The following is a 19,871-nucleotide window of genomic DNA, read 5'->3' as shown; positions in this document are numbered from 1 at the left end:
GACTCTGTAGCATAAATTGGGTAGGAGAGTTTTTAAAAAGCAGTACAAAAAACTCAAGTTCACTCTGGGTACTCAAGTTTCCATTTCAAGAGTCCATGAAACAATAGAATAGATAATGAGTTGTAGCAGAACATTTTCTTCTATTATTGTGTACAAACTGCGAGTGAAACATTCTTTGATTTCTTGGGCTACACGCTCACAGTGCAGGAATAGTTAAATTAATTTCTAATATGTCTCATCTCGTTATAGATCTATGCAATAGTCTCTTTCAATTTTAAATTGAGCTTCAGGGAAGATTAAATACTTAGGTACTCCAGTTTGTATAAAATTTCTGGATCCATACAAATTAAGCTTCCTCTGTCTAAATGACCCTAATCATTCTAATCTAACTAGATGGAGCCTATTTGCTTTTGACAGAGCTTGTCATGTTGAATCTTACCCGTGGAGATGAACAGCACGCCACGTGGGTAATAAGTATCCCAGATGTTGCCTTGCCACTTCCCAGCAAGGTTATTAATAAAAGTCAGTTGCTTCTTGTCTTTTTTTATCCTCTAATGTTGCTGAGAATATAAACTTCCTTTCTCCCCATTAAGATATGGTAATTTAAAAAGTGCAGTAAATGGGCTGCCGCAGAGGAAAGTGATTTTATAAAAGTACCTATCCATCGTGAATGGTACACCAGGGACTCAGGGTCATGCGAGGCCTGCTGGGACTGTGGGTGGGAGCAGTAAACGGGGATATGAAGCAGACTGTGGCAGAGCCCTGAGGTTGGGCTACTGTGTGTGTGTGTGTGTGTGTGTGTGTGTGTCTGTCTGTCTGTCTGTCTGTCTTGGAGCGGACTGAGCTTCAAAAGAGCCATTGCATTTACTTTTGGCTGGGAAGAAGCCAATAAAAGGGAAATAGCTACTCAATTAGCGAGGACCTGGCCTGGCGGAAGCCCGGCTGGGTGCTGAAGGCCTCTCAGTCCATGGCTAGGCACAGCTCCGGCCCTAGCCCTGGGGCAGTGTGAGAGCCTCCAAACCCTGACCTCTGAGGTCTTGGGTCAGATTTCAGGAATCTGTCCTCAAGGCAATGAAAGGAAGGTCTGGTTGTGGTATAGAGAGGAACACTAGAGCCTGGAGGTGAAAGTCAGAGGCCAAAGGTCATAGGGCTTGATTCCAGGACACTGTTAGAAGAGTTGTGCCTTTTAAGGTTTGCCAGAAAATCTGACCTTTCTTAGGTATAAACAAATTAGACATTCAGAGCTAGGAAAAGCCTAATGATACTAATGGTAATTATAATATTTCCAGTGTGATGGCTTCATCAGTCTCTTTCAAAACACTTGAGGTTTGGTGAATTCGAAGTGAGTTTTCCCTCAATAAAACACCCACGTACAGCACTTTGGGCTCCGTTTTACCTTGCCCCCTGTGCTTTTAAATGTAAAGCTTTGGAAAGGGCTCTCTAGTTCTAAAAGTGTGAAAGTATCGTTTAATATTACTCTCCAGAAAGTAGTCCAAATCATTGGTGCAGTGAAAGAGAGTTCTGGTCTTCAGAAAACAGGCTCAACCAGCATCATAATCCACATTTGAAAAATCTTATGTATACAGTCTTGCTCTCCTCTCCTCTCTTATGATTTTGGCTCTAGATAGCAATAGCCTGATGTCCAGCAAAATATATTTGGAACTTTGAAGTGGAAGAAATTTACCGTTAAGGCCATGTTTGTTTTGGAATCACACGTTTTGAAGTCAATACTTGCAGCATTTCCAGTGTGTCTGAGTTGTTGTAAGGAGTTTTTGATGTAGATGCCATTTCTTAAATGTCCACAAAGAAATGCTGTTCCGGCTGCAAGTATTTTCCCTCTCATCATCTCCATTAATTTTTCAAGTTCATGAACAATTGACATTATTAAACTGAGCTCTACTGACATCTGCTGGACAAAACCTGTTTTCATTGTTATCAACTTGCTACCATTGTTACCAACTTAGTAATGCTCAAGTTTTGCTAACTAGATGGTTACTAATTAAGCAAACCAAACAAAGCTGTACTCAACAAATAGAAAATAGAACTAAGCTAAACATAAGATCACGAATCAGCATGTAATAAATCTAAGGTTTCTAAGTCCATTTCTTTAGCTGGTCAAACCATATTTCAGTTTTGTGTGAAACACAGATTTTCTGAGCTGTGTGTGCTACACACTGTAGATGCACAGTGGGTCCGGAGCCTGGATAGGGCTCGTTCTTGCAAGAAGTAGAGGGTCTGGTGGGGGAAGACATATATCTAAACATTATTTCAGAAAATATTTTATCCACAGTGCGTCCTCTCTTAGCAGCAAGATGATTGCAACGTACCTATTGTTCCCCGAACATCTTTATGGCAGTAATAAACCAGACGGCATCATTTTGTCCACTAGGAAATACGTAGTGCCTTGGGCCTAGGAATAGTTCACGGGCCTACAAATATGTGTGTGTGTGTGTTAAAAAACAACAAGAACACAGCAAATTGAAAACTCTAAGTTCTAAATTAAATGTCTATAAAACATGTAATGTTAACCAGTTTTAAAATTTAATGGTTCTCAAACTTGACTGTGATCACAATCACTGAGGGCCATTAAAGCAGATGGCTGGGTCCCATCACAAGAGGTCCTGACTTAGTAGGTCTTGGTTGGGCCCTAGCATGTGCATTTCCAACAAGTTTCAGGTAATGTTACTTAATGTTGCAGTCTGGACACTGCATTTTGAGAACCAACAATCTGAGAATGTTAATTCACTTTTTTGACTTAAGCAGCCAGGTAACATCATTAACTGAATTAAGATATTCAACTGAAGGGGCTCTGGCCATCAAAGCCAGACCTATAGAGACTTTTTTTTTTTTTTTAGTATATTTCAATAGAATGTGAATGCAGCTCAACTTTACCTGGGCAGGTGAGAACTTGTAAAAGATAAAATTAACATTCTCTATAATAAGTGGTAGAAAATGCATTGGTGATGTGAGTTACCTCAACTTAGATCAGTCCCTAGTACAGAACACCCAGGAAGCACCAGAGAAAGCTTATATGAACAGGAGAATATGACCATACTCACTGGTACCAACCTTTCAGTTTAGGAGTTGAAAACTAATGTGTATTTCTAATGACGTTTCCAAGCTTCCTGAATCAGCCCTGTTCTTTCGCTCTGAAGTGTCCCTGGATAAATGGCCCCTGAGGCACTATAGACCCATATCATTTTATGAAATTCTCATTTAGGAAATATGATAAATGACAGATGATGGCAAATAAAGGCAAACAACGCCTCTAGTGTATATTTACTACTCAGAACATGCTCACACACACACACACACACACACACACACACACACACAATGGAAAAAGGAATGTGAAGACCTGCTTTTGCGTTTCAAACACCTTCAAAAAGTTGGCTGGCAGATTATGGCTGCTTGTAAGTGTAAACAAAGGGCAGAGGGTCTCCTTTTCCTCCTGCAAGCCTTGATGATTCCAGATGACTCAAGTTAATTCTTTGGTATAGGGGTCTTCCATGTGATTCTCCTATTACCAGAAGCCTATGACTCTCTTTAGATTGTAAAGACACCAAATCTTTGGCAATTTCCCCAGTAAAATTGTAAACACATATTTGTTCTAAGTGTGATTCTTTCACTTGCTATGATAACCAGCACAGAACACTAATCCCCCCCAGACTTTATTGCCTGGACATTATGTGGAATTGTGTCACATCAGGAATCAGACTCCAATCATTCCAGCTCTTTCACGCTCTTGCTACTGTGCTTGTGCTCTTTGATGACCCACATTAGTTCTTTCAACTCATCAGCCAACTCTTGACCTTCCTTCCTTCTATTGAGTCGGGATTCCATGCTGGACTACCTGGGTCTGTTGTACTCAAAGTGGCCTCTGTGGACAGCGGCACGTGTATCGTCTCAGAGCTTGTTAAAACTGCAGAAACTCAGGCCCCATCACATGGGCATTTTGGGATCATTTTAAAAAGATCCCCAGGTGATTTGTATGCATATGTGGTTAAAATGCCCTGACCTCAATTTATGTTTTTTAAAACAAGTTTCCTTGACTCTCCTATACTTCTATCTCCCCAACCCCCTCATCACTCACAGAAAGCCAGACTTGGTGAGGTTCCTGATCATGTTGAAATTACTTTTTTATATTTATCTCCAGGTTTAAACAGTCTTTTGTGAGCAGGTATCATCTTCCTAATCCTAGCTGGACGCTGTACCTAGCATGTGCTAGTAGCACAGTTAATGTTGTCTGGATTGAGGTTCTTCAATTTCATTGCTGCATAGGTCATGACACTGAGTACTAAGGTACTAATGACTAATAGCAGGGGATGAACTACCTTTTTGAAAAGTTTTGCATTTTAACTGGATTCTGGAAGGACATGGATTTAACCTAAATCATTAATAATGCTGCTGCTGGGAGTTTTTGAGAAGTCAGCCAACTGAGTGAAAGTCATTTTGGGGGCAGGTAACTTTAGGTCCTCAAATTTCCTTCCACCTCACCCATCATCAGCGTGATCCATCTGAAAGAACTCTAAGTGTTTCTGGACTGGATGAGTGGCTTTTAAAGTCTTCTTCCCTGCAGAAATATAAACTCCACTATCTCCAAATAGCCAGACACATGGTTCACATGAAAGACCTGGACATTCTTGAAATTTGTGGAACAGGGAAGAGTAGGTCGGGGGTGAACAGGATTATTCGAATACATTTCCTTGCAATTGCTTTGTCTCATCACTAGTCTTCCTCCCCAGACTGAGTCGTCAGAGTAGGGGTGTCTATCCCATGTACACAGAATGCCCCTGCCAGGCACCTTGTGTGCAGACAGATGTTGAATGAATTTGGGGGATAAATTGGCTTTAAAGCATTGCTCATGGCATGTCTGCAGCCTATCAACAGTGCTACCAGTTAGGATTATACCAGCAAAGGGGTACCCATGTCAATCCCTTGGTGTTAAATCTTGAGAGATCGATATTAACCATCAACTTTCACAGCGAGCCACATCAGTATTTTTTGGGTTACAGATGCCTTTCTAAATATCCCAGCTCCATCAGAGAAGGGAAATTAGGCAACTGTGACACTACTTTATAAACTGATTTATCAAGAGTCCTGCCTTTCCCTGCATAATGACTAAGTGCCTCACAAATGCTTTCTCGAACACTTATTTGTAAAGGATAGAACATTAGCTGCAGATTTAATGTCACCATGGTTGTCATTTGCATGTGCCTGAGAAGTTCATATTATGTTGAAATGTGAAATTAAGCTGGGGGACTATGAGCAGTGGTCCTGCTAAGATCCATTTCTCTATCCTCATTATTTCACCTCTTGGTTTATTGTGTTTGCTGCTTTCTCCCATTACTCACGAAATTGTCAAATAAGTCCCCGAGGATGCACAGGCACAGGGCTTCTGGAAAATAGTGTTTCAATAGTTTACATAATGGGACCAGTGAAGCCAATATGTTCTCCATTGTAAAAAAGCCAATGTTCTCTTGCTTTGTTAATTGACCCTCAGCTTTAGAAGGAAAAGGGTGAGTGTGGATGGGAAACAGAATAAGAAAGCAAATTATCAGGGGACTGACTTGTAGGTTTTTCTCAGTTTCAATGATGCTTATAGAGAAGACATGAAACTTTTAATGACACTGAGTCCACAGTGGGAACGATCTAGGGAAAAAGAAATGACGCAAAAAAAATCCTTATGCTATTCAGAGAGTATGAGGAGGAGGGAGGCAAAGTTCTTTTCTAATGCAAACTTAGGAAAAAATAAATCAAACTATGGGTAAGTCACAGGGGACGGATTAGTTCTTCAAGTTTTGTTTGTTCATGAGTTCACAACTGTGGTGCAATTTAATGTGCTTGTCATTTGTTTGCCTTCCGAGGGACTTCGAGGGACGAGCCAGGGAGTGGTAGAGCGGAGACCAGCGCTGGCTGGCCTTCTGTGCTGCAATGTAATCTTGTGGTGAGTTGGTGCGAAGGCTCCAGGCATCTCTTTGGAGTCTCTGCGGGGCCTCGGGGAGGCACTCTCCTCTCCACGCCTCATTGCCCACATCTAAAGATGTGACTATTACCAGCTATACATTCATTCATTCATTCAAAGGAGCGAAATAAACATAACTGTGCATTTATCCTTACTATTAGGAGTCATTCAAACACTAGACTAGGGATATGAAGGGCATTTTAATCATATGTACCAGAGGACAAAATCTAATTCAGGGATGAAAACAAATATTGTATAATTTGGCAAATCTCTGTTGTGCTAAGTGACACCACGCAGCTGTGGCTTGGAAATAAGTGGTACAAAGTCCTGCCAGGTGATTGAGCAGAACTCCTGTCCAACCTCTGAACATACGTTTTATAATTATGCCTCATTTAATCTCTTCCTCTATTCAAAGGTCCTTTCAGAATTGGTCAGCAGGGAAATCAATTTCTAGAACGAGGCCTTTAGTTACTAACCACAGGGTGGATTCTCACATGCATGGGATGGCTAACACACTGCTCTGCTTGGATCCTAGTAGATTCCTCCTAATTCCATCATAATCTGATCGAAAAATAGTTCCCTCTAAATCCACTTTCAAAAAGTACCACAAATCCTGTTTGACAAAACAATGAAGAAAACATCAGGAACAAACCTTAGAGAATGGGTGTATAGAGAAAAAGCCCCCATTTACTATATAAGGAAAATATTTCTTAAGTTTAAACCAAAGCAAACAGAAGGCACATGACACAAAGAGTCCTAATAAAATTTTATTGAGAACCAGTAAGTGAAACCCTTTACAGAACACAGAAATACTTCTGATCCCAACCCTTCCCAGCAAGTGGCAATATAACGTTGGGGTGAGTTCCCTGAATATCCCAACACTCTGTTTTACGCCTACAGGAGAGAAACAGTTCTACAGCTCAGCACAGGCCAGTGGGATGCTCTGACCTATTCAGGAGCAGCAGAAGTGGAACCAGAATTCAGTATGAGTAATAAAGGACTGCAGATGAGTTCCAGCAGCCAAAGGAGTAGATGAGTAAGCGTTCGCTCTTCACATTCTGTAGTTCAGATCAGCTAGCAGAAGGCAGGGCACCGTAAGATCAGACACAAGTGAACCCACGGACACAGGAGCCGAGTACGTCTGTCTCTCAATTCGGTTTTATAGGGAAGTGGCCATGAGAAGACAACATGGTCTTGGACCCACTTTTACCTCAAACTCTTTCTATCACGAAGGCTTTTGATGCTGAAGAATTGGAACTGACATCAATGAAAAGGAAACCTGTGACTCTAAGGATGAAAGACCAAAGCCCAATGGGGTAGGTGGAAATGGCTGTGACAAGTCACATGTTTTACATGATCAAAAGTTAACTTCTGTAATGTCTCCTTACTACGGGAACAGAAGCGCATGGAGGGACAGATGAACACTGCTCAACAAGCTTTTAGGTTTTACTCCCTAGTCTTTGCATGGGGAGAGAAGAGATACTGTGGAGTTTTTTGGGAAGCAACTTTTGCAAAGGTTTTTTTTTTTTGATTAAAAAAAAAAGAAGATGAAAATATCTGAGGGAAAATGCTGTAACAGAAATAGAACTGCAATGATGCCTTTTCCTTATAAAACTAAGAAAGCTGGTATAAAAGTTTCTCAGTTTCCACCAGGGTGTTAGGGCATTGGTCTCTGTTTTATCGCTTTTGCTTGAGTTTAAAATCCTATCAAATTTTCTTACCTCTTAACCATAAAGAAAACATGATGGCATGAAGAGAAAATCCTGCCAGTTTAGTAAGTCCTAAAAAGCTAAAGAAAAAAATGAATCCGGAATTGTGTTTGTATTGATGAATTTGTTAATGGATGGACGGCAGTAGTTAAACTGAAATCTAAATATTAACAAGAATCTTATTCAAAATGTTCTTCTCCCTGCCTTGAAGTCTTCCCCGGGTTAAGTTAATCAAGATGCTTGGAGATGTACAGTGATTAAGCTTCCTCTGGCTAAGAAAAAGTGTGTTTTGCNTCCCTTGGTTAGTAATTACAAAAGCTGAAAGTACAGGCACAGTATAGTGAGACATTTAACTTAAACTAAGTGGGTTTTATTCTTTCATGTTGGACACCCAGCCCAAGGCAAATTAGCTTTACTATAAATGCCACCACGGCTCATGGGAACCGTCCAGGAGACAGGCACAGCTCACCAGGAGGCATTTCAGACGTCTGAGAGGCACAAGGTTTGCCCAACTGGCGCGAGTCACAGAGGAATAAGCTAATCCTAGGAACTCAGCAGTGGGCTGTTTTTTTAGATCCTCTGTTGGTAGCCTTTAAAGGGTCAGACAATTTCCAATAATATAAGCTATTTTGGTGCTGAATGCGAAATAATAGGGGACTACTATCCACAGGAACCAACATGTACCCAGTGGGATTTGGTTCAAAGTTAAAATAAAAATAGCATGCTTTTGTGACCGAGAAAGCCATGAAATAGGCACATTTAAAATTCTTAGACCCTGTTTCGTAAAGATGCAAAATGTTCTAAAATCAGTTGAAACATACAGAAAGGATGAAACCAGCCTGGGAAGGGCAGTGAAGGAAGGAAGGAGAGGGGAAGCTGATGAGTCGGAATATTTATACAGAATGTGAAGCACCAGGGATCCTTCATCTACCATGTAAATACATGATCCCCATCGATCCCAAGGGCTCAGAAATTGAGGAATGTTAAGCCTAGGATATGCAAAGAGACAGGATCTATTTGTTCTCAACAGTTTCACTGGATAATCTCTCCTAAATAGCATTTCTATGGAAAGCTTAGTGTTTTTGTTCAAGTTATTGGCTACATAGCCCTCCTCCCCCGTTTTAAGGAGATGTAGAGTACCGTACTATTGAGTGAAAAGACAAACATCCAGATAGATTGAAAGGAAGGAAAATATCTATGGCTTGTACCAAACAGCGAGCACTAAAGCAGAGTCATTGCCAAGCAAGTAAAACACCAGTCAAAGTTTAGAAGGTCGGGAGGACAGGGCGGACTCAAATCCCAAGTCACGACGCATGCGCGTACAGAAAACTCGTCTCCTGATCTTACACTCGTTCCGAAGAACTAGCAAATTTAAATAAATAGTTCAAAAATATACTCGCTTATTTTAGAAAAAACAATAAACTTTCTGTTAGATTATTTGAATTAATCTTCAAATCAGAATTTTCAAAACCACCATTGCATTTTAGAACTTTCTGATAAAAATGTTGACTTACAGAGCCTGGATGCTTTACTACCAAAAGGAAGCAAATCTGAAAGTATCTTTATCTCTAGTTAAACCAGCACTGTGAATTTGAAGAATGGTATTTAGGTCCTTAAACCAGTCTGCAACTCTTGCAACTTTTGTTTCAGAAGCATATAATTAATATTTTTGTCCCCCTTCACAATCAACCACCTAAAGAGAAACAGTCATAAAACTGTCTGCCTTATTGGAGGAAAAATACTATAAAGGTGGAGGGCAATAACCACCAATAACCATATATTTATCTTTATCTACATTTAGTTTCCTTTAAACGTTTTTAGAACAGCAACAGATAGTTATAGATAGTTATATTCATAAGCTTAAGTAAGAGATTTCCTCCAAGTTCTGAAAAATATATACACCTATGCCCTCAAAACACTGTACGTATCACTCATCCTACCTTTAGGAAGAAATGGAGCTTAATGTTAAAAGATTTCCTTGGATACTTTTAAGTAAAAGTAAATGATAAACAAAAGGAACTGAAGACAGGTTCTGAAAAAACAACTCAACTAAATGGAGTACAGGGTTTGACTCTATGTTTCCTCGAAAAGCAATGAAAGCACTTAGTCCAGGTTTGCTATACGGAAAAGGTTCATGCAGCGAGTTGCAGGGGCAGGCTTTCCTTTTATAGTTCAAACGCAGGGAACCTGGCTTTTGCGGGCACTAGGAGGTCAGCCAGGAAATAGATTGTTCCAGCCATTCCTGAAGGAAGAAAAAGAGGCAGAAGTTATTACACCGAATGACTCCGTTTTATACAGTGGCTTCTTTCTGTAGCCTCCGCAAGACTACGATACTAACAGCAAGCCCTTCAAGGCCGGGGCGTCTGCCTGTGTTTATATGTGTTGCAGGTCAGCACTAGAGGAGGTCACTAGGGAGGTGCTCAGTCTCTTCGTCTGGGTGGAAGACAGGAAGGAGAGCTGAACCAGAGAAGTTCAAGGCACGGCCCTGCCATTTATCACGTGTCAGCTCCTTCGCGTGGCACCACGGGCCACTCACCTGTCTGAGCTTCAGTGTCCTCATTTGTGACATGAGGATAATGACGCGTGTATGTTTTTGCGGAGATGATTTACGATGGCATCTGCAAAATGCCGAGCGCGTGCTTGGCTCCGGAGATGGCAGTCACCATTACGACTACTAGCATTAGGTCTGCCAGAGTCCACGTCCTACTTGATTTTTAATAATGAGCTTTCATATTAGGAAGTAAAGAAGTAATTCAAGAAATGACTATAAAATTAATTTGTTGATAAAGCTCAAGTTCAAATACATTGATTACCAAGCAGAGAAGTTGACATTACAAGGCAACTAAGTACATGTGTGAAAAATACCTTCGAAGAGGGAGAAGGGGGTGTCCGGTGTTCTGCAACCGTGTTCTCCGTAATCTAAGCACCACTCAGCAAACTGAAAGTGAGACCGAGGTAAATTATTGTAGTGACTTCTTCCAGACACCCTCAAAAGTTGATAGAGATTATCCCTAAGAATTACTCTGAAAATCAAAAACTATCTTCAAGGCAGAAAAAAGGGGTTGATACAGAGAAACAGATGGTCTGAAAGAGAGTATAAAACACGGGAGGGAGGAATTTTATGAACTGTCTGAGCCACCGTCTCCCCGGTTATCAAAGAAGTACGTCTTTCTTTTGTCCCCCCATAAATGCTGTCCTTATACCAGAAAGCAAATTCAGTTGAATGGTTTTTGAAGGGTTTTCTTACATAAGTGGATTTGGTCCACAGACTCATGGTTTAAAAGATAAACGAATCAACTCAGATTGAACTAGAGCCCTTTCTACAGTCTCCTGGGGAAGCTGTTTTCTCTCTGACAGTTCTGCTGCCTACCTTACAGGCCCTGTACAGGTACTTCTTATCCTGCGTGAGGTTGTAGAGCGTGAGGAAGGCGTAGGCATTCCCCGCAGTGCCGTGGCACAGCCCGTACCCCTTCCTCAGCAATCCGTACTGCCAGATCAGGTCGGCGCACTGACAGGCGTCGTTGAGATACTGCTCCCCTCGGAACACCTGCAGAGCCAAGGGGAAGTCTTGTTACAAGGGATATAAAAGAATCTTCTCTTGACATTCCTTCCTGATGGGAAAGCAGGGGAGAGGACGGAAGGGAGGTGAGATGGAGGTGGCTTGGCAGGAAAGGATAAGGAATTTAGAGCCAGAGAGATGGGTCGTGTCGGTGGGGACAAATTACAGAAGTTTACTAGCTTTGCTTTTTTTGCTTTTAAGTAACTGCACATGAGCTTCCTGTGCCATCTACATTCTATGCGCGCTCTGTGCTTCCGGATGTAGGTGTTCCTGGAGAAGCAGCTCTATTTCACTTGTGACTTGCTATTATCATTAGTTACTTTGCAAAGGACCACGCGCCACCTTCTTTGGTTAACAATAATGCCCTTCACTATTAGGACATTTCTTTACACACTGGAGAAAAAACTGTTCAGAAAATTGATTACAAAAATGGATTTGTCAGAAAAACAGGGATCTACCTTTATAATCTTCTGTGGCCTCCCACATATTGATCAAAGACTCAAGAAATATTCTGAGTAGACATTTCTACTATCTCATTGCAAACTAAGTGTTCTTAAAAGTAGAATAAGGCAGTTCAAAAAGTTTTTTCCATTATATCCAACTTTCTGCAAGTAAAATTTGATATACTAAAAGCTTATTTAGAATGTGAGATGCCAACACTTGTTTATAGCCACAGACTTGTAATTTGTAGATCTGGCGCCAATGGACACAGATATCTTGGTTTACTTCTATTTTTTTTCCTTCAAATAAAACCTTTTTCTTCTCTGATTATGGCTCTGCCATAGCATGCTTTTTAGAAATAGCATTTGCATTTCTTTTATTACAGTAAAATAAAGAAAATATAAAAATTACAATTTTCATCAGTGGCATTAATTACCTTCACAATGTTGTATAATCATTACCACTATTTTCAAAACATTTTCATCACCCCAAAAAAGCTCTGAACCCGTGAAGCAATAATGCACTCCCACCCCAGCACCAGTCCCTGGTAACTTCTATTCTACTTTCTTTCTGCATGAATTTGCCTACTCTACATACCTCATACCAACCATCACACCATATAAATGGAATCATACAGTATTTGTCCTTTAGCATCTGGCTTATTTCACTTAGCATAATATTTCTACGGTTCGTGAATGTTGTAGTATGGATCAGAAGTTCATTCTTTCATATGGCTCAATAATACTCCATTGTATATATGTATATATACACACACCACATTTTGTGTATCCATCATCTGTGGACAGATACTTGAACTGTTCCCACCTTTTGGCTATTGTGAATAATGCTGCTGTGGAACATTTGTGTCCAAGTATCTATATAAATCCTCCTGTTTGATTTTTTGGGTGTATATACCTAGGAGCTGAATGGCTGATTATATATTAATTCTATGTTTAATTTTTTGAGGAACTACCAAACTCTCTTCTATGGTAGCCATACATTTTACAATCCTACGAACAATGCCCAAAAACGATTCTATTTTTTTTAAAGATGTATTTATTTATTTGAGAGAGAGAGAGAGCGGTGGGGAGGGGAAGAGGGAGAGGAAGAGAGAAATTTAAGCAGACTCTGCGCTGAGTGCAGAGTCCAACGTGGGGCTCCATCTCACCACCCCAAGATCATGACCTGTGCTGAAACCAAGAGTCGGACACTTAACTGTGCCACCCCGGTGCCCCAGAAAGAGTTCATTTTTAACTGAACTTCTGGGATACCTCTCTTGGCTCTGCCACTGATGCTATAATCTTGGCTATTCTGCCTTGTCAGTGAAGGAATCTCCTGATCTATGAAATAGTGTCTGCTCTGACAGAGATGGATACTGTGAGAACGAATTATAATCCATTTAGCAAAGGGATTGTAGGTCCAACAAGTAATTTATCTACTGCTCCTTTAAAGATTATGCATAAAAACAATTTTCAGTTATAGAATTTCAGGTTACATTTTCCAATTTATTTGGAAAATGGGAAAATTCGCAGCACCTTATAGGCCTGGATGAGCATGTAGACCACGCCGGGTGAGCCGTGGCACCAGTGCACGAGAAGATCTCGATTATCGTCCACACAAGGAGGATAATTGCCGGAAGGAAATTTCAGCTGGCAGACATAATCTACACTGGGCTTGACCAAGCTCTGTAACTTCACATGGTTCACTTGAAGGCTGGGCTAAAAATGAGAAAGGGAATGATTAGTTCTGCTAAAGCAAACAGATCTTTCTAAACCTCAGGGATAAGTTTTGTGTGTGTGTGTGTGTGTGTGTGTGTGTGTGTGTGTTTTAAAGAGAGGGAGACAGAGAGAGAGGGGGTGGGAAGGACAGAGGGAAAGAGAGAATTAATCCTAAGCAGACTCCAACCCAGCGCAGGGCCCGACGCAGGGCTTGATCTCACGACCCTGAGATCATGACCTGAGCTGAAATCAAGAATCAGATGCTTAGTCACCTGAGCCACCCAGGCGTTTTAAGCCAGAAAGGAAACACGACCAAAAGGAACTAAAAGTCATTAAAAGGTTTTGGATTCCATTCCAAATTTTTTTACCTATTGGAACATACCAAAATTAGGCTATCCATTAACTCTTGGGACTTTATGTACATACTATTTTTCAATATTTATTGTTGTATACATATATATAAATAATTTTCCTAAGTCAGTGCATGAATGCAAGAGATGTTTCCTAAGATTTTAATACCTTAGGCATACTTTATTTTTTATTTTCAGTAGGCTCCACACCCAGCATGGAGCCCAATGCAGGGCTTGAATTCACCATCAAGACCTGAGCTGAGATCAAGAGTTGGACACTTAACCAACTGAGCCACCCAGACACCCCAATACCTTAATCATAATTTAAAAGCCACAAAGAGATACATTAGACCATATAAGTGCAACTTTAATTTTTATATTTAGAGAAGTGGTAGATGTTTCCAATAAAAGAAGAAGCTAACAAGACAGGAGACCTGGAATCTAGATTCCAAACTGCTGTGTGGCTCTAGATTAAGCCTTTCTGCAGAGGATTTGGGACTGACATTTATGCAGGATTATTCTGATACAATGATGTATAGATTTATAGGACGCACTAACATAGGGCATTTGAGCCACTTTTTTTTTTTTTTTTTAAAGAATTTGGCCTTCTTTTTTTTAAAGATTTATTTATTTTAGAGAGAGAGAGAGAGAGAGCAAGCAAGCACGGGGGGAGGGACAGAGGGAGAGGAAGAGAGAGAATCTCAAGCAGACTCCTCGCTGAGCGCAGAGCTGCCATGAGATCATGACCTGAGCTGAAAGCAAGAGTTGGACAGTCAAATGACTGAGTCACCCAGGCGTCCCGAGCCTCCATTTTTGTATAATGGTTTAGTTTCTCCTTTTGGTCCTGTTCTTAATTCAATACACAGCTCACTTCTTCAAATAACAAATTCAAAGTGTTGTCCTTGTCAGGCAGGGGGTGGGCACGGGGGTGAGGGGGTAGCCCGCGGGGTGACGCATAGGCACTGAATGTGCACCAAGTTCTTCAGGGCACATACAGATGTCACTACCCAAAGAATACCGTTCAAGCTCAGTTTAAGATGCTGGAGTAAAATGAGTGGATCCTCCTCAAATTTGCGGGACTTAATCCAAAACGGGCTACAAATAATATTCTGTTTTATGTTTATGATATTACGATAAAACATAATATTATATTTTATGTTTAATATTTTTATTTATGTTTATGATACATGAGTACCCACTGGAATGGACTTTCAGTATTAAAAGCTGAATCATTTCAAAGAGACAATAATCTGCCAGTGGAAAACTCTGGATGTAGGTTTCCAGATTTCTCCCTGCCACCAAAAGGAGGCAGCTGGAAGTGCGATGACTCCTCATGATCCGCTTCAATGCAAGGTCATGAGGCTGTCCAGTCACTGACATATTTGACTCTAATTCACCTCGAAACTGCAGAATACATGAACTCTTCTTTCCTGAAAACTTAAGAATATATAGTTACTTCTGGAAATAGAGAGCCAGTGGAGGTTTATGCCAGAAAAATAAAGGAGTCTAAGTCTGAATTGTCAAAACCCCTCATTATGAAACATCTAATTGAGAAGTGCAGAACAAATACAAAAGTTGGTCTCTTACTGCCACTAACACTCAAAGTGTGACTTTGCATTCCAAAAAGCAATAATAACCTTGAGGTTTTCAGCTTCGTCGTCATTGTTTAGTTACAGGGAGACGGAAGGTCTGACATTGATTTTGCATTATTGCAGCCAGCTACTCAACCAGCTAATAGTATGTATATCCGAGCACTCATGTTGAACATATTAATGAGACATTTTTCTTTATGCTGCATTGTACTTTGGGAAGGTGAGGGGGGCACCTCTGCTGCCATTAAAAATCAATTTTCTTTTGCTATGAATTCTTATTCACAAGGGCCAATTTCTCTTTAAAGAGAGCTAAATAAGCCCCCGGAAATGATGCTCTCATGAGAAGTCCTCTTCTGACCTCCCCTTCCAGGTTATGCTTGCTGTAGTAAATCTTACTTGTCCTTAGCCTATTTGACTTTGGCTGATGTCTCCCAATAGTATTAGATCCAAAGAACGGCTGGGCATAACGCATTCAGCTATTTTTCAGTAAGTTACACAAGATCCATCGAAAAGGCTCTATGGCTTTGCTCTCCAAGTGAGCCGGAGGCAGCTTATGCTCATTTGTTTTCTATTGATTTTGTTCTTACTTTTGGAATTTGTTTCAGTGGGTGGTGTCTAATAATATGCAATAATATTAATTCAAGGCATCTGCTGAAAGAGCAGAGCAGAAGGCACTTCATATAGAAGTGCAGGTAGGTCAAAACACTTCAGTCTGCAAAGCTGCACGAGGAAGGCAAGTACGGTCACCTACAAATCAGACATCATCCCACGGCACAGCACCTTTTATGTTTATACACTTTAAAATGCACTCTGGCAAACACTGCCCTTGTTTGTCGAGACCAGGAAATTGCAAGGAGAGTGAGGCAGTGGTCAACAGAATGAAAAGCGGTGGGGGGGGCGGGGGGCGCCCCAGTCTTCTCACCCTGGCCAGGACAGTTAGCAAGCGCATTTCTCAGTTTCACCTTCTTCACCTCTTACCTGCATCAGGAAGTAATAAATTCCTGCCAGGCCATGAGCAGCCCCCACATAATATTCTTGGTACCATTCGTACATCAGTGGAGTCTTTGCTGTGAAGTTTCTCTTTCTGGCTAGGGTCTCTCCAGAGGTTAAGACTGTTTCACAAATCTACAGGGAGAAAACCGATCAAAATAATGAGAGAATCAAAATAAAAATCTTCCTGATGGAGGTAAGGAACTTTTTGCTACGAGGTATGGAGAACATGGTGAATCAGACAGGATCTTCCGGCCACGGGAGGGCAGAGTTTAATTCCACGCTCAGAAAGCAGGGCTGACTGTATTCCGCCTAAAAGAGGGAGATATGGAAATTCTGAACTCTTTACTAGAGCTTATGAGAATTCACTTGACAGAGGAAAGCATAAATTCCCTCAGGCACGAAAGGAGACATCTGCACCTGGGAGGTGAAATCTGGCCCTCGTCTTCCGAAGGGCCGTGACATTCTCAAACGGAGCAGGCTGGATGGCTCACTCCCAGTCACCCTCTAAGTGTCTCCTACAGCACTCAGCATGACGCTGTCAGCTCTCTGATCCCACCTGACCTTTAGAGGCCAACACACACCTTCCTTCTACCCGGGGTATGCTAACTGGAGAAATAAAACTGATAGTTCAGGCAGATAACAACTGGGATCCTAACAAGACTCCAAAAAGCACAAAAATGTGGTACCTGCTGAATATGGCTTTGAGGGATCTTTTCCACTCCAAAGTTCTTATTCACAAAGAGAAGAGCATAGATGTAGCCCATTCGTCCATAGAGCATTTCATTTGGAGCATGGAGGTCAATCTTATTTAGGTGAATTAGCCTGGCAATAAAAATACATGCCTAAGATAACTTGAAAGGGATTGGGTAGTGGTAGATACTTAAAAATGGTACATTTAAAAAATACACACACACAAATATATATTTAAGTACTATACATTAAATTACTATTATAGTTATTTTTTTTAAAGATTTTATTTATTTGAGAGAGAGAGAGAGAAAGATAGTGAGAGAGAGCAGGAGTGGGGAGAGGAGGAGAGGGAGAAGCAGACTCCTTGCTGAGCAGGGAGCCCGATGCGGGACCCCAGGATCATGACTTGAGCCGAAGGCAGATGCTTAACCAACTGAGCCACCCAGGCGCCCCACTATTAGAGTTCAACATTTTAAATATATGAAAGATAATTTAATATATAAAAGGTGAAAATTATCATATATTAATATTATAAATTATATTATTATACATTAAGTGGGCTCAGTCAGACTACAAAGGGTAGTCAGGCTTCAAAAATTAACCCTCAACTAAATTTTTCTTCAGTTCACAATGGAACTGACAGACAAATTCAAAGAATAAAAGAAAAGGCATGTGTGGCTGAGGCTACCTGGAGCCTCCCTAGTTCCTTTGGAGGTATGCCCTAAAACCAGAGAAGCTAAGAACGGCTGCCCAGTACAGCATTTAGTCTGGAAAAGGACTCAGCCAACCTCAAAAGGTCATCTATTTCCATAAAATGAAAAGCCTGCTGCACCCCCAGTTGCCTCCTTCTTTGGTCTATTTCTTAATACGGCATCAGGCCCACCTGAAGTGTTTCTGTACGGCAGCCTGACCCACCAAAATTGGTAAAACGTGCAAATGCCAGAGTTATCAGTCAGCCTCCCTGTCTTCCCAGTCTCCCCCTTCCAGTCCTTTTCAGAAATAACCACAGTTACCAAATTCTTGGATATTCCTAGAATTCCTTTATGCACATGTAAGCATCAATATGCGTATCTATAAACATATCTCCCCAAATGTTCTGTGGTTTGCTATTTAACCATACATCTTGACAAACATTCTGTATCAGAGTAGGCTCTTTATCATAGCTGCATAGTATTCCACTGAATGGCTATAATTTATTAATCCTCTATCGATAGACTCAGTTCAGCTTTTCAGAAAAGTTGTTTTTGGTTTTGGCTCCAGGTAGGATGGAGTAGGCACACGCCACCTGCCTGTCCCGGTAAATGCAGCTCCAAGACCTGGAGAGAACGCACAAAGCAGCTACGTGAGGACTCTAAACAGTAAACAGTAGCAGGCAGAGTGGGGAAGACCAGAATTTGAAGCACCACCAAACCAGTGAGTTTACCATATTTTCGCCAATGGTATTCCCCTGGCTTGAATTCAGAACAGCCCCAAACCTGGAAGTGGGCACCAAGAGCTGAAAGAGAGAGTCCCGGAAGAAACGCTTTAGTTCTGTCTCAAGAAGGAATTAGAAAGGGAACTCCTAATACCAGGGAAGTGCATAAAGTCCCTCAGTTTTATGTTTCCTTCTTTTCTGTTTTCTCACACCCCAGGCCACAAGCAATCTCATGGGGGCGGCAGAAATGAAGGCAAGAGGAGCCTACAGAAGCCACGTCAGATGGGAGGAGCTGTGGTCCCAGGAGGGTGGGTGGACCCCCACTGCTTCACTTCTCTCTCGCCTCCCCATCATTTTGGCCCCCGAGATACAGGCACAGTCGTGCAACTACTTGGCAGAGTGGGGTAACCAAAGCCCCAGATTTCCTTCCAGAGAACCAACATGGGAAGCCCCAGGAAACCAGAAAGCAGGTGAGATTCAGAGGGAAATAAGCTGAGGAAAGCAACCATATTTGCAGTCTAAACTCAGAGAATGAACCTTTCTTCTTTTTGAGGGGGGTTGGGGGGATGGGGAGGGTGTAGGAAAGCAAATATGATAGGTAGGGAAAATGTTTTTGTTATTTGGATTTTTTAAAATATTTTATTTATTTATTTGACAGAGAGAGAGAGAGACAGCGAGAGAGGGAACACAAGCAGGGGGAGCGGGAGAGGGAGAAGCAGGCGTCCCGCTGAGCAGGGAGCCCGATGCAGAACTCGATCCCAGGACACTGGGACCATGACCTGAGCCGAAGGCAGACACCTAACGACTGAGCCACCCAGGCGCCCCATGTTATTTGGATTTTTATCACATGAAATTTTGAAAACACATCTCAATTATCTCTATATTTTCCTATATATTTAATGTGACACCATTTAAGTTATTACAACAATATAATTTTGGGTGAGACTTGAGAAAATGACTCCAGCACACTGGAAAAGTATGAGGGAAGAGCCAGGGAATTTCAGGAAAAGAGCAGTAATGAGAGGACATCAGTCCTACCAAATAATGGCTTTGTCATCAGGTAGCTAAGTACACTAAACACACTACCTGATGACAAAGCCATTACTTGGTTGTAAAATTCTCTTGTTGTTAAAGTAGTTCAGTATAAGCAGTGCCGTGCATGTATCTCGTCGAACTTTAGTCTATGCACTAGGAATTATAAGCATATAAGCAGTATGCTTGTAAGCTCAGCAGAACATAAGCACTATGATAAGCATGTGAAGTATCCAAAATCACACCCCTGGGGTGACTGGTTATATCTGAAGTGTTCTGATCCAGAATCACCATTCAGAGGCGGCACTTCAAATAACTTTATCAAAATCTACACCAGAGGATTTGCTGATAAGTATAGGAAAAAAATGTTAGCAGGTGGCTTTTTGTTGGTGGAATGAGTGGTGAAGA

General features: G+C 41.3%; 1 protein-coding gene and 1 long non-coding RNA gene across 6 annotated transcripts in view; one reads left to right on the top strand and one right to left on the bottom strand.

The window, feature by feature from the left end:
• LOC103659821 overlaps positions 1–19,871 on the top strand; it is a 173,443-nt gene that overhangs the window by 133,097 nt on the left and 20,475 nt on the right. For both annotated transcript variants that reach the window (XR_005837524.1, XR_005837518.1), the window contains one exon: positions 18,649–18,901. This is a non-coding gene — a long non-coding RNA (uncharacterized LOC103659821). The remainder of the gene's footprint in view (positions 1–18,648; positions 18,902–19,871) is intronic.
• The window catches only part of LANCL1 (LanC like 1), a 37,672-nt gene continuing 24,520 nt past the window's right edge, over positions 6,720–19,871 (bottom strand). For 2 of the 4 annotated variants that reach the window (XM_040641209.1, XM_008687460.2), the window contains 6 exons: positions 17,014–17,149; positions 16,313–16,459; positions 13,210–13,392; positions 11,045–11,221; positions 10,540–10,612; positions 6,720–9,916 (listed from right to left, as the gene is read on the bottom strand). In XM_040641209.1, the coding sequence (XP_040497143.1) occupies positions 9,840–9,916; positions 10,540–10,612; positions 11,045–11,221; positions 13,210–13,392; positions 16,313–16,459; positions 17,014–17,149 (793 nt within the window). In that variant the 3' untranslated portion in view covers positions 6,720–9,839. Of the gene's footprint in view, positions 9,917–10,539; positions 10,613–11,044; positions 11,222–13,209; positions 13,393–14,422; positions 15,180–16,312; positions 16,460–17,013; positions 17,150–19,871 lie in introns of those variants that run through there. The other 2 variants (XM_008687462.2, XM_040641219.1) reach the window with 2 other exon arrangements.

This window comes from Ursus maritimus, unplaced genomic scaffold, assembly GCF_017311325.1.
Source record: "Ursus maritimus isolate PB19 unplaced genomic scaffold, ASM1731132v1 scaffold_1, whole genome shotgun sequence".
In the NCBI taxonomy this organism is placed as follows: Eukaryota; Metazoa; Chordata; class Mammalia; order Carnivora; family Ursidae; genus Ursus; species Ursus maritimus.
Note: the sequence above shows the minus strand (reverse complement) of the source record. Positions and strands in the feature narration are given on the sequence as shown.